The sequence below is a fragment of the Tenrec ecaudatus genome, chromosome 10 (genome assembly GCF_050624435.1).
Source record: "Tenrec ecaudatus isolate mTenEca1 chromosome 10, mTenEca1.hap1, whole genome shotgun sequence".
Lineage (NCBI taxonomy): Eukaryota > Metazoa > Chordata > Mammalia > Afrosoricida > Tenrecidae > Tenrec > Tenrec ecaudatus.
This window is the reverse complement of record NC_134539.1, coordinates 152,207,365-152,221,546: the sequence shown is the minus strand read 5'-3', so window position 1 is coordinate 152,221,546 and position 14,182 is coordinate 152,207,365. Positions and strand designations below refer to the sequence as shown.

Genomic DNA, 14,182 nt, shown 5'->3' with positions numbered 1-14,182 from the left:
CAGCCAATGGCACTAAAAGCTATTGATCTCATGTGAATCAAGCTTCCTTGTCACCTGGATGACCCCGGCTCGCAGCTAGGAGGGGGTAGGGGCCCAGAAGCCCAGCGAATGAGAATGCTGTCTACCAAATGCCCTTGGGAACTCCCTTCCTGGACTGGACAAGCCCGCCCAAGGGCGGGGGACGCCTGGCATCGGAGCCCAGCTGCTGGGCAAGAAAGGGGCAGCAGTCAGCTAGTCAGTCGACCAGTGTGACCACTAGAGGCTTTTCGGGGACAGAGGGATGCCACTTACAGTCACGGTGACCGACCCAGACAAGATAACGTCCTAACCCTGAGCACGTGTGCCCCCCCTCACTCCCCCGCCAAGGAGAGGCCCTTAGAGAGGGACACTCACCAGCAGATGAGCCCAGCCACCACTGCCGTGCAGGTGGCGCAGCAGGAGTTGTGAAGCTTGGTCTGTACGCCATGGTTTCGCCGGCGGCGGCAGCAGGTGCAGGTCAGGTAAACCGCAAGGAAGATGAGGTTCAGGGCCAGGCCCACGGCGGCCACCAGCCCCAGGAACAACAGCGACTGGGAGGGAGAGACAGAGGTCTGGTGTCAGCACCCGACTGACTCCAGCAGGGGTGGGGTTCTGAAAGCGCCCGCCCTCCGGTCACCTGTCACCCACTGAATGGTGTCTAAGGCCCTACACCCACCCTGTGGATGAGCAGCCCCGGTGGCACAGTGGTGAAGCGCTCGGCTGCTAATGGAAAGAGAGGTGTCGCCAAACACACCCAGCGGCTCCGAGGGAGCCAAGCCCTGACAACCCGCACCTGCCAGGTGGCAGCCTTCGTAAACAATAAAGTCCAAGGCCGGCGGAGGGAACGGTAGTAGAGCTTACATTCTGAGCACCCGGCTTGCAGACAGTAAAAGCCCCAAATCCATTTGCAGCACCCCGCCCCCCTCCTTGCCCTCCCTGTGGATGAAGCTTCTGGTGAGTCCCCTCTGGGCACCGAGTCCTGCTCCCCGACGGCGTACACTGGTGCCGGTAGAGGATCGGGTGAAAATTTAACACCTGATCTTTGCTCTCCCCTTTGACCCATTTTTAAATTGTTCTGGTTTTATTAATTATTATTATTTTTAACTAAAAGATCAATTTGTTGGGGCCTCTTACAGCTCTTATAACAACCCATACATCAATTGTATCAAGCACATGGGCACACATTGTCCCAGTTGTTATTTATTACTTTCTGCTTTCTTTTCGATTAAGGTTTTCCCGTTTTAGTTTGCTATTGGTGTTGGGTGTGTTTCCCCCCATCCCCTCTGTGTACGTTTTTCTTCATATGAAATCTGGAATAGGTAAATCTACAGAGAGAGGAACTGGATTTGTAGGTTCCTTGGGACATGGCAGGGAGATGGGGGCAGCGGGGAGCTAGTAATAATGTGTCCAAGAATGAAGAAATGCTCTGACTGATTATGGCAATGACTGGCTCACCACAAGGTCAGCAGTTCGAAGCCACCAGCTGCTTTGGAGGAGACAGATGAGTCTTCCTATTCCCATGGAGAGCTGCCGTCTCAGAGAGGCCCAGGGGCAGTTCTACCCTGCCCTGCAGGGTCACTACACATCGGCATTGACCCGATGGCAGTGGGTTTGGTTCGTTTTTTGTGGAATCTGTTACAGCAGCTCTAGGAAACCAAGACTGATTGGTTGACTGATGGATTCCTCCCCTTCTCTGTCGTCGCCCACTAAGAGTCCTCGCTCTGTCAACAAGCGTGTGGAGCTGGTGCACTCTGTGGGTCTGGGGATGGGCAGAGGACCAGTGACTTGGGGACCAGCTGAGTGAGGGATGGGGGGCCCTGCGTTTCCAGGCACACAGGCACCAGGGTCCTGCCTAACTAACAGCCTGGGCCAGCTGTGAGGCGGTAGGCCCCACAGGGAAGAGGGGCCTGGGTGTACAGTGTGCGCCCCAAGCCCTCCGGGGGGAGAGAAGGGCTGAGCAGGATGCCTGGGACCCTGCGACCCTGCAGGGGCCTGTGACTGGGCCAGGAAAGAGCTGCCTGGAGTGGCCACCCTCTTCCGTGCCAACCCAAACCAGGGACTGTCACATGTAGCCCAGGCTGCGGCGTGGCATCACCTGTGGCTGTCAGAGTGGCCGTGGGCTTGGTGGCTTATTTTTTTAGGGTGTTCACCAGGCCTTTCTCTCGCAGCACCTCCAGGGGGACTAAAACCGCCGACCTTTTGATTAGGAACTGCTGGTGTTAACTGTTCGCCCTGCTTGGGGCCCCTCTGTGCCAAGGGCCCCATGGTCTTGCCGCCGTCACGTGATGCCCAGGCTCTAGAGAGCCTTGGTCTGGGTGTTGAACGTCCTATCAGGATATGCATTGTGGGGTGACAGGGACGGTGACCCCCGTGTCGAGGGGCATCCCGGTCTTCTGAAGGGGCAGGAGGTGTCCGTGACCTCCTTCTCGGGCCACTTAGTCCACCGGGAAGCCCCGTGTCCCACCCTCCTCCCCAACCCACGGGCGTATTAATCTCTTGATGCATCTAGATGGGTGCCAGCTGGTCTCTGATTTGGTGGCGGCCAATCAGGGCTGTTCCTGATGCTCAACCAGGCTCCTGAGCTATCAGCCTTCCTGTCCCTACAGCCCCCTAGCCACACATGAGGCTAAGGTCCAAAGCCCCCAAAGCCCTCCAGGTTGGGCTGCCAAAGGCTAGGGGTGCTCTTTGACAGGTGGGGGCCCTGGCTGAGTCCCAGAGAGCCTGGTCATTTTCAGCTGAGTGGAGACAGGTTGCTTAGGCGCTGCGGTGCACATACCCGACACCTGGCCCAAAGGGCCCTGGGCCCACGATGCCTGAGGCTCAGGGATGCTGAGGTGATCCCCTACGAAAGGACACAGACTGGCTCACACTTGGTCCTGACCTTCACAGGGGAAAGGATGTGGCTGGTGCTCCTGGGCACGGGCCTCCCCCCCACAACCCCAGGCAGCTGGGAAGACAGGCTGGGGGGCGGAGCTGTCACCAGCCGTCCTTAGTGAAGCAAGGGGCCAGACGACCAGTTAGTTGGGCTCCTGCCCTGGAGCCACATGGGTTCTATCAGCCACCTCTAGCACTGAGTCTGCGCCTCTCTCCAGCAGGCCCCAACCCCAGGCCCAGGCCAAAGAGGCCCAGCTGGATGTGGGGGCCCGCTACCAGGGGTGCACAGAGGCCCGGGGAGCAACAGTTCCGAGTTCTGCTGCCAACTGAAAGGCCAGGTAGGTGGCCCTAGCTCTGCGGGAACAAAGACCAGGCGATCAGCTTCCGTAAAGGCTGCCCCCTCCCCCACCCGACGGCCCGGGGGCTCTTCTGCTGCCCCATGTGCTCTCAGAGAGTCTGACCCGACTGAACGGTGTCCCGACAATTCACTGTGCAGCTCAGCTTTGCTGCTCCTGCCAAGGTCAAGGTCTGGGCCTGGAGCAGACCCCAGGGGGTTCACGATCCCCTCCAGGGTCAGAACCCTCGCGGCAGCCAGAGCCACAGCAAGGTCGGAGCCGAATCCTGCTGACCGATGTCTGACGGTGTGGGTCTATCCAGAGGTGCCTCAGAAGAAAGGCCAGGTGACCTACTTCTGAAAACCCCAGGGGCATGGTCTCCTCCCTCTGATGCAAGTTGGGGGGGGGGCACTGTGAGCTGGGGTCACCATGGCGGGAAGGGGCTTGGAGCTCGGCAGTTGCCGGTGCTGTAACACCAACAGGTGTTCTCAGAACTTTTGCGGGGACGGGGGCGGGTAGGGGGGCGGGTGGCTTGCTCTTTCCTTTTCCTTGAAACAGAACCGAGGTATGGGATCTGGAGCCCCACCCCCAACACAAACCAGCGGGCAGAGTTCTGATTGAAGGGTGAGTGAGAAGGCCAGCCTGCGCCCTGCCCACCCCCCTTTGCAGACACACCTTGAGGCTCCTCTGCGAAAACCCAGGGCCCCTGGAGTCAGTCACTGTGCAAAGCGCACGACCCAGGACCCGTGGAGTCTTCTCCTTACCAATGAAGAACACACACACACACACACACACACACACACACACACACTCCAGTGCCTGCCAGTCACAAACTAGAACCAACCCAGGGGTCCAGCAGCCCGAGGACCAGCATCCACAGGGTGTTATCTTCAGCCTGGAGGAGGGCATGGCTAGCCGCCAGGACCTCGGGGAGGTGCCTCCCCCGTGAGCAGAGGCTTCGCAGAGCTCAAACCGGAGAAGCTGGCTCGTCTCCGGCGGCAGAGGCCCCAACAGCAGGGACGGGACAGGTGGGGGCAGCTTCCTGGGGGTGGGTCAGGAAGGACATTTTTATCTGGATGGTGCTACTCTACATACCACTGGGCCTCAAAGAGTTCGAGGACATTCACATAAGGAGAACGGAAACGCATGGCTTTCCCATTGGTTCACGTCACAATCAACCACCCATCTGTTCTTACCATGCTTAGTGAAGCTGAGGGGCAGTGAGAAAGAGGAAGACCCAGGACAGGTCCATGAGCCCAGTGGCTGCCACAATGGGGTCCCACATAGTAACTGATGTGAGGTGGCCCAGGACCAGGTGGTGGGTCCTTCTGTCCGACACAGGGCCACTGCGGGCCAGACCAAGCCGCAGGTACCCAACAACTACGACTTATTGCAACGCGAATCCCGGTGTGAGGCATTCAAGAGACCAAGGCATCCGTTGGAAAAGAGGTCCTGTCAGGGAAGGGGATTTTGCTAAACAGGAAGCAAGAACAAGCATCAGACCGAGGGTGAAGCGTGGGTGGCAGAATGGTGAAACCACTGATGCTTTATGAAACGTTCAGGGGACGATGTGTCAAAGAAACCAGCCATTGGCCAATGGCTCCATCGTTGTAAGAAGGGGCGAGATGAGATGGGAGCCACATCAATTCTCGGGGAAACAATTCCTCCTACTCCAACCTGTCCTCACTGAAGAGGACCAGCCATTAAGAGCAGAAAGAAGAGCCAGCTGGTTCGGCTTCGGAAATTCTGACTGAAAAACTAAAGTGGAACGAATTTGTTGCTCACTGGGCGCCTGACTGGATGCAGAGAGGAGCAGAGCTTTTGATGGGCATTTTCCAACAAGTGGGATCCCGAAGCTGAAGTGTTTCTCTGGAGGACGAACGGTAGCAGGAGGTAAACTCAGCTCTTAACCAGGACACTCTGGAGGCCCAGTCAAGCAGGAGCTAGCAAGAGATGGACATGGTCCAGTCAAAGCAAGATAGGAAAGGTTATGCCAACAGTCTTTGGGGATGTTCCCGGCATTTCGCTCGCTGGTTCTCTGAAGGGCCACAGACCAGTAACATGTTTCTATGAGTGTCTTGGGAAATGAAAGATAGACCAAGGCCAGGGGGCAAAGTCTCCAGTGTTCTTCACTGACCACAGCAATGCCCTGCTCATTCGAACAATCTGGGGAGTGTTTCCACAGGAAACCATTTAGACCTAACACTTCTGATGTGAGTCCTTCTGACTTCTTCCCATTTCCTAATCTTAAAAAAAATTTTTTTTTAATATGTAAAGGACTCCCCGTTTTTCTTCAGTGAAGAGTGGGGGGAAAAGACTGTATTGGCATGGCTAAATTCCCCAAACCCTCAGTTCTGTAGGCCTGGGCAAGTGTCTGGTATCCTCACCACTTACAAAGTCTCCTGAGCTTGCTGGAGTTCCTATGGAGAAATACAGAGTTTTAATTCCCCCCCCCCCCCCCCGCCATTTCCCCACAAGCTTTAGAAGCCCCTTGCCCGCCGTGTGTGTTGTTGTCGTTAGGGTCCCGTGTGGGTCACAAGGAAACACTGTCCCGTCCTGCACCGTCCTCACAATCACCGCTCTGTCTGAGCTCCTGGTCGCAGCCCAGTGGATCCGCCCATCTGCCCATGGTCTTTCCTCCCTGCTGCTGACCCTCCGCTTTACCAAGCACGGGTCCCTCCTGGTACCATGTCCAAAGGATGCGAGGCCGCGTCTTGCCCTCTGCAGAGCATTCTGGCTGTCCTTCCTCTAAGACACGCTGTTTTCCTTCAGGGAGTCCCTGGTGTACCCAGCACGCTTCGCCAGAATTCAAAGGCACCCAATTCTCTGATCTTTCCTGCCACCACCCAGGTTTCACATGCCTACGATACAACTGAAAATGCGACACACATACACACACACACACACACACACACTCAGTGAGGTGTACAGCGTATGGTCCAGTCCGTGATGACCGATCCAACCCATACACGCAGATTTCCTCGGCATCTTCTGTGCCTCCTGAGCGGTCCCACGATCGGTCTACCCCCAAACAGGAAAGTCCAGGCCAGCTTCACATGACTTGTGGTTCCCACCATGTTAGGATGGGTCCTCCAAGAAGTGGGGAGGGGAGCTGTGGGTGGGTGCTATTTCAATCTCCCCAAACTCGCCTCGCCCCATGGCCCCTGTGCTGGTGCCCCGACTCGGTACTCAGTACCCTCACCCACCTACGATGCTTTCAGGTTGTGTGACGGGGCCTGGGGCCCTACAGACCAGGCCCAGCTGGCCAGCTGGCTTGAATTAGGGAACGGGTCATGTGGAGGAGGTGGCCTGGTTGACTCAAACTCGAATGTTGGTCAGTAGTTCACCCCTGGAGCCTTTTCTAGGTCCAGGATGAGCCCTGGCTCAGGAAGCTGGGGGTGGCTGGCGGGCAGAGACACGAAAAATTGGTGGTGGTGGGGGAGCGGAAGTGGAAGGGAGAAAGGAAGAAGGTGTGCGAGGGAGAGGAGGAGGAGGAGGGGAGAGGAAGGGGGAGGCCGAGGCCCAACCGGCACAAACACCTCCCCACAGCAACTGCCCTCCTTAATAGGCAATTACTCTCTGGCTCCTAATTAACGTGGCAGCCCCCAGAGGCACAGGGGCCCCACGGGAGAGCGCTTGAAGCTCCAGAGGGAAGGAAGCAGCAGCTCCGCTCACGCTCACGTGCTTCACAAGGACAATGTCCCATATCACCTGCGGCCCCCGCCCTGCCCATGCAGCAGCCACCACCTCCCCACCCCACCCCCAGCAGCCTCCTCTTCCCTTGTCAACTAGTTAATGCACCAACCCAGGGCCCAAATGGAGGCCAGGGGGATGCCAATGTGCATTCGGGGAGCGCTGGGGCGGGGACCCAAGAGCACTGGACACTAACTGCAAGGTGGGCAGCTCAAAGCCACCAACCTCTCCTTGGGAGAGAGCTAAGGCTGCCTGCTCGCGTAACGTTTACAGGTACAGAAAGGCCGGGAGGGCAGCTGGGAGTCAGGAGTGCATTTGGCTTGGATCCACGACCAAGGCTCATTCAAGAAATGACACAATGGATTCGCATGGGGTCCGTCTGCTGCACAAGACCTCTCTGAAGTGTTGACGAGCAAGGATGTCGCATTCGTTGAGGACAATGGCGCGCCTGACCCAGTCCTCGCATGTTCAGACTCCTCCCATGCAGGTGGGAGTCGGACACTGGATAAGGAAGCTCGTTGAAGAAACGGCGCATTGGAATGACCGTGCTGATGAGGCCTATCGAAAGCACCCGGGACCGCTAAAAGGACAGACAGATCTCGGTCTTCGAAGAAACACAGCTAGGAGGCTCCCTTAGGAGCGAGGATGATGAGATTCTGTCTCACGTACGTTGGACATGTTATCAGGAGAGGCCAGGCCCCAGAGAAGGCCATCGTGCTTGTAGCGGTAGAAGGTCAGCCAAAAGAGAGGAAGCTGATTGTCACAGGGAATGAGGCAATGGTCCCAGACACATGGGCAATTGTGTGGATGGCGCAGGGCGGGCAGTGCAGAGTCCGAGGCAGCTAGAGTCAGAACTGACCGGACAGCAGAGGGGTTGGGGGCTGGTGGCACAGGGGCTCAGGCTGCCTTCATAAAGAGCCACGGCTTTGGAAACCCCCAGGGGGTGGTTCTCCTGTCTGTCCTATTGGGTCCCTATATACGAGGGTATAGTTTTGGATTTTGGGGGGTGTTGGGTCAAGAAGCTCCAAGAATCACCTAGGTGGGACAGAAGAATCTACTCCAGGTGGGGGTGGGGAGCCAGGCAGGCACAGAAAAAGAGGCTGCGCCCTGGCTGATTGGGGCGGGTTCAGTCCCCCTGCCTCAGGCCAGCGTGATTGTCCACTGACCGTGACTCAGTGCTCAGTGATGGGGATGGACAGAGCTTCCTCTTCTGGGTCTCTGGCCTTCTCTCTGGAGGGGCCCCATTTTGCGCCTCCCCAGGCTCGAGGATACACACTTGGGACTCTGGGGACTATATGACTTGAAATGACCCCCCGATTGATTCTACTTCCTGACTCCTACCCTCTAAGAGCAGGGGGTCAGCCCTGCAGGGAGGAAACCAGTGCTTGGACCACAATCTGTTTGCTGGGGGAGCAGAGGGAGGGTTCCAGGGCTGCTCTCCCCTGAGGGGGTGGGTGGCTGGCATCAGTGCCACCAACACCTGTGAGCCCAGGACCCTGAGTAACTTGATGCCCAGCTGGGTTGGGTACCAGGTGCCTGGCTGGCTGGGGTCTCCCCCTTCCCACCAAGGTGCCTATGACAATTAAGGGGGAGCCTGCCACCGGACACAAGGTCGACACCTGTTTTCTCATCAGGTCCTCTTTTTGCCTGGTGACATATGAGAAAGCTCAGGCTGAGGTTTGGGCCCTGCAGGTCCAGGCCACATGGGCAGCCAGCAGCTGGATGCCCACCCTCCCCACGGCCGCTTGGGTGATGGAATACAGTCAGGAGACCCGGGTTCACCAGGGAAGTCCCCTTTCAGCCGTCTCTGCTCTTTTACCCACTCTTCCATGGCCTTCTAGAACCTAGGGTCAACGCTTCCCATCCCCGAAACTGTGTCCATGACGCGCCTCCCCTCCCCTTCGCCACCATGTCTTTCATTTTGGCACACACACATACACATACACATACGTGTACATGGGAGTACGCACTGGATCCCCAGGCCACGCTCTACCCTGGAATGGGCTGAAGCCATCCCTGCCATTTGCGGCTGGCTGCTCCTGACCATTCCCTGACACCCTGTCTTCTGTACCCTGGTAGGTACTCACCTTCGACACGGAGCTGCAGGTCAGGCGAATGAGTCTTACCACTGGGCCCTGTGATGCGTTACGTACTCACAAGCACGCTACTGAGGCTTTCTCTGGTAATGCTTTCGGAGTACGGAAGTGAGGCTCAAAGTGGTTGAGACATCTGCCCAAGGTCACACAGCAAACGACAGAACTGGGATTCCTGCCCAGGCGGCTGGATGGTCGGGCGAGCCCCCAGCCCCCACAGAGGTCCAGAAACTGCTCAGGGGAGCCCCGCCTGCTAAGATGACCTTGGTCATCCTGCTGGGTGGAGGACTCAGTCCCTGTCCAATTTGCTAAGTGCAGGCTGACAGCAGGGAGCCCTATCGATGGCCTCCCTTGGCCTGCCCCCTGACCATCACAGACTGACAAGCAGGAGACCAGGTGGTCAGTCCACAGGGGAACCTACCAAATTAGGAACAGTGATAAATAACCCCCAGGGGCCAGACTCTTCCACTGCCCCCACTCCTGTCTTCCCCTCAGGTGTCCTCGGGAGGCCCATGGAGGGCAGGAGGTCACAGGCAGAACCCTTGTCCTCTGCCCAGCAGCTGAGGCTGATGGGAAGAGGTTGCCCAGGATCCTAGTAGGTTAGAGGCAGGGCCTGTGTAGGTGTGGTGGGGGGATGGGGAGGGTCTCTCTGGCTCAGCTGTGTAAGGAGTAGGCTCAGGCCCCGCCCACTACAACTGCCCGCCAGAGAAGTGTGTGCTTCTTGGGCGAGGAGGAGGGCGGGTCTTCTTGACCCACCCGGGAGTTTAGATGTCCACCAATGGAGAGGCGAAAAGGGACTGGCGCCCCCCGGTACGGGTTCTGGGGTACCGCCCCCCTACACACACACACACACACACACACACACACACACACTCACACACACACACACACGCACGCGCGCACCCAGCGCAGCTGTCTCTGAAATCATATCCGCCCTATGTTTTTTCGGCGGGAGTGTAAGATTTCCCCAGGGCGCCCCGCGGGCAGGCGGCGTGTCCACAGGTTCAGGCTCCCAACGGTTCTGGCCGAGGGCGTGACCAGCCCAGCGGACCGGCTTCCACTTCCCCCGGAGGGTCCCCGCCCCCGACCAGAGGGACTTCTCTATCCCTGGAAGCGCAGGCACCGCGTGCCGGAGGCTCGAAGGCACAACGCCCCCCCACCCCCAGGTCCCTTGGCCCCCCCGCAGAAAAAGATCTAGGGTGGGGGTGGGGGCAGGAGCAACAGCTGATTCCCCGCCCCCCCCGCCCTCCAGCCTGCTGGGAGGCCCGGACCAGCTCGCCCACTACGAGCTCGGGTCGGAGAACCAGATACTGCCCGCAGGGGCGCACGGTCCTCAGAGGCGCACGCAGCTGGGTCCCAGCGCTCACCCCGGAATCTTTGGCCCAATGGAGGGCGGGGAGTCAGGAGCAGGGCCGCGCTGGAGCAGAGCTGAGTAGGGGCGGGGGAGGTGGAAATGGGCGTAGCAGTGGACACCCAGCGTGTCACTGGGGTGCGGAAGCCGCAGACAGAAGTAACAGCAGCCAAGGAAGGGGCAAAGGTCCCAGAACGGAGAGAAGGGGCGGGCTGGGAAGCCAAGGTCCCAGAAACTCGGGGCCACGCGCCCTCAAGCGGGGCCCAGGGCCCAGGTGAGTGGGCTGGGGGCTACAGGATCGAGGTGTCAAGGGTGGGGTGGCGCAAGGCCAAGTGCAGGACAAAGGGAAGAAGTGGGTGTCGACACTGGGGGAGGGGTATCTACTGGCCGGGGTGGGACGGCTCTGACTGGGGCCACCCCCTTCCCAGACGGAGACGCGAGCGGAGTCTCGGGTACAAGGGGAAGGCTCCCACCGCCGTCCCGAGTCCCGAGAGCTTCTGGGGGACCCAGGCTGGGGTCTATGGCACCCAGTGACTCGGCCCGCGGGTGGGGCGGGGGCCGGGAGGAGGGGGAGGGGCGCTGCTCGGTGAAGCCAGGATAGAGTCCGGCAGCTTGGCTCAAACTTCTCGGAAGCCGCTGCGGCCGCGGCTCGGAGCTTCGGAAGCGGGGAAATAGGTGTTCCCCCGCCCGACGCCGGAGACACGGAGCCGGAGCCGGTGTCCCTGCCTGCCCCGCGGGGTGCGCTCACCCCACTCTCCAAGCTGAGTCCTTCCTCGGCCCCCTCCTCCCGCTGGGCTCGATCTTTCCAGCTTCCCAGTCGAGGGGGGCCGGTGGGTGGGGGGCCAAAGGTCTCTGGGGGGAGGGGAGAGGGACGAGGGGTCCTGGCTGGCGAGGGGGCGAAGAGCAGGCTCTTGGCTCCCGGGGGCGCCGTGGGGCGCGTGGTCCCGCCTCGGGGCCTCGGACTCACCTCCTGGTAACTCTCGTTGCGGGGGTTGAAGGTGCTGTCCACGGGCTGCAGGCGCAGGTTGAGGTGGGGGACCCTGTGCAGCCACACGACCCACCAGGGCGCGATGTACTCCACGCGCGCCGCCGGCATGGCTAGCCCGACTGCGGCCCACAAGCTGCCACGGCCGCCGCTCTGCCCGGCGCGCGCCCCGCCCCGCCCCGCCCTCGCGCCCGGGCCCCGCCTCAGGCCCCGCCCCCAGGACCCGGGCCACGCCCCGCCCTCGCGCCCGGGCCACGCCTCAGGCTCCGCCCCAGGATCCGGGCCCCGCCCCTCCCTCGTGCCCGGGCCCCGCCCCCAGGATCCGGGACCCGCCCCCGACGCCCCCGCCCGGCCTCCGGCGCGCCCCCTGGGTCCAAAGGTCCGGCGCTCAGGTGCATCTGCCTGACCCGGAGGTGACAGAGGTGTCTGGAGAGGTGGACAGCATTCCCAGTCCTTCAACTCTTTCTTGTTACGGGACCCCCGGCCTCAGGGTCTTCTGATTCATCACTAGTTACCAAGTCCGGACCTGAAGTGCCAACGAGGGCGAGGCTGGCTGTCCCCAGGGCTGGTGGTGAGAAGCTGAGCTCCTTCAGGGCTGCCCGACAGACCTGATGCGTGGAACAGGAGGGCACCGCATTCTCTCCGTCACTCATTCTGAATTAACTGCCAGTCATTGACTGGACGTCTCTCCTGCACAAACGTGCCGCTCTACCACCTGTGTGTGGCAGGCAGTCTTGGGCAGTGAGGACATTCCTGGGTCCTTCCTGGACCAGTGAGCGGAGCTGTGGTGGCGTACTGGTCACGGGTTTCGCTGCAATCCCCAAGGCCCCACGTTTGGAACTACCAGCCACTCTGCCGGAGAACGATGATGACAACGGGGCTTTCTATTCCCACGGAGAGTTTCAGTCCCTGAAATTCACAGGGGCAGTTCTAACCTTGTCCTATACTGTAGGATCTATAGGGCCAGTCTAAGTCGCAATCCACTCAGTGGCGGTGAGTTTTGGGTCTGAGCTGGTGGGGTTGGGTGGGCATCCCCGAGAATGGGCCCATGGAGCTGTTTAGCAGGGCAGGTAGGGGCCAGGAGGCAGATGCTCCACACTCAACATGCTGCTCCCTAGGAGATGGCCGAAGGTAGGTGGTGGAGGTGGAGCTGGAGGGTCAGGGCTGGTAACTGTGTTATTGACAAATGATAGGTCTGTCCCGATTCCCCACCCCCCCCGGGAAAGAAAGGTGACACTTCTGGGCCTGGTCTGCTGGGGACTTCCCAGTGGAGGACATGGGGCACTCTAGGCCAATCCCTCTTTCCCAAGATCCCATGTCCAGATCTCCCCGCATGGCCATGCTTAGCCAAGGGAGGAATAAATGGGGTCAGGCCTGCTGGGCTTCAGGTGGTGGCCAGGACAGAACCTGGGCCTGGTCAGGCCGTGACAGGATGAGCAGGGAGGGGTCCCCTCCAGAGGTCAGTCCAAACGTTCCATGTTTTCCTTCCCAGCTAGCTGCTGCTGGATGGACGCTGACGCATGGACACTGAAGTGCTATCGAAGACAACTGCCCCCTTGTGTGTTCTTGTCTTAACCTACGGAGGATGGCTGCTGGGCCTGGTTTTCAGGGTGCTGCTGGGGGTGGGGTGGTTTGGACCCCTAGCCCTTGGGGCTGAGAACAAACCATTGGTCTCCTTCCCCTAAACCAGGGGCTCTGGGGGAGTTCAGACAGAGCAGCTTCTGCCCCCTGGACAACAAGCAGATTTTACATTGATAGTGCCTGAGGCTGATAGGAAGGAGCCCTGGTGTCTTAGTGGTTACATGTTGGGCCGCTAACTGCAAGGTCAGCTACTCAAAACCACCACCGGGGCTCACTTAGAGCGTGATCCGTCTCCATGGACACCGGCAGCAAGGTGTGTACAACTCTTTCCCCTTGAACCTGACCCAGGTGCTGTCCTCTTCCATGCTGGCCCCTGAGTCCAGAGGTGCTGGTGCCTGCCACTCCGTCTCCCAAACATGCTCGGGTCCCTCATGGAGCCAGGAGTTGTAAGGCTTTGTTATTTCTTGAGGAAGAGATGAGAGTCCCACCTGTGACATGGAGTGCCTTGGGAGGCAAGGGAGGGCTGGAGAGGGAGGGCCTGGGGGAGAGTCCAGGCTGGAGCAGGGGCTGGATATGGGGGAGGATCAGGGAGAGGGCGCAGAGGAAGGGACCGGACGCAGACAACAACACTTGAATCAGCTGCAAAATCCCCCCTGGGGACTATACGGCAGCCACAGGCAGCTGAGCCTGTGTGCACCTGGCGAGAGTGACCATTCTAGAAACTTGCCCAGAGGCCCGTTGACCCAGAGCTGCGACCATGACACAACAAAGCAGAGCAGAAAGGGAGAGCCTTTCCAGAAGGCTGTACAACTCAGGCCAGGACTTCTTTAGGTGGTACATCTGTCCTCCCTGCTGCCAGCCATCTCAGGAAGCTGCAAAACATACCCATGTCCGACACAACTTAGGGTCTGGAGTCAGCCCTGGCTGCCCCAGGGCCCCAGCCGGAGGGGCAGCAGCCGATGAAAGGATGCCTTTTCTTGGCCCGGAGGCCGGCAAGTCCCTGCCCCGGTCAGTTTCCTAGGAGCTCAGACTTGTCTCTAGATCACGCGGCTGGGACAAAGCCGAGCAGGGCGCTGGAACCGCCCTCTGCCTTGGGAATCTGCTTTGGGAATCTTAAACGCCTGCAGAATGGTGCAACGGAGAACTGCTTCCCGGGCCACCCAGTTCCTTTCCGAGGCCAGGGAGGAAGGGACCAGGGCTGGGCCTGACCTGTGGGAAGCCAGCATGGCCCCCTGCTCCCTGCCAGATTCAG

The 14,182-nt window shown here is 59.6% G+C and overlaps 1 protein-coding gene across 1 annotated transcript in view; it reads right to left on the bottom strand.

The window, feature by feature from the left end:
* The window catches only part of TTYH2 (tweety family member 2), a 44,536-nt gene extending 33,033 nt beyond the window's left edge, over positions 1-11,503 (bottom strand). The window contains exons 1-2 of the mRNA XM_075562179.1: positions 11,332-11,503; positions 394-569 (exon numbers count right to left, since the gene is read on the bottom strand). Coding sequence (XP_075418294.1) covers positions 394-569; positions 11,332-11,460 — 305 coding nt within the window. The 5' untranslated portion in view covers positions 11,461-11,503. The remainder of the gene's footprint in view (positions 1-393; positions 570-11,331) is intronic.
* Between the last annotated feature and the right edge of the window lie 2,679 nt (positions 11,504-14,182).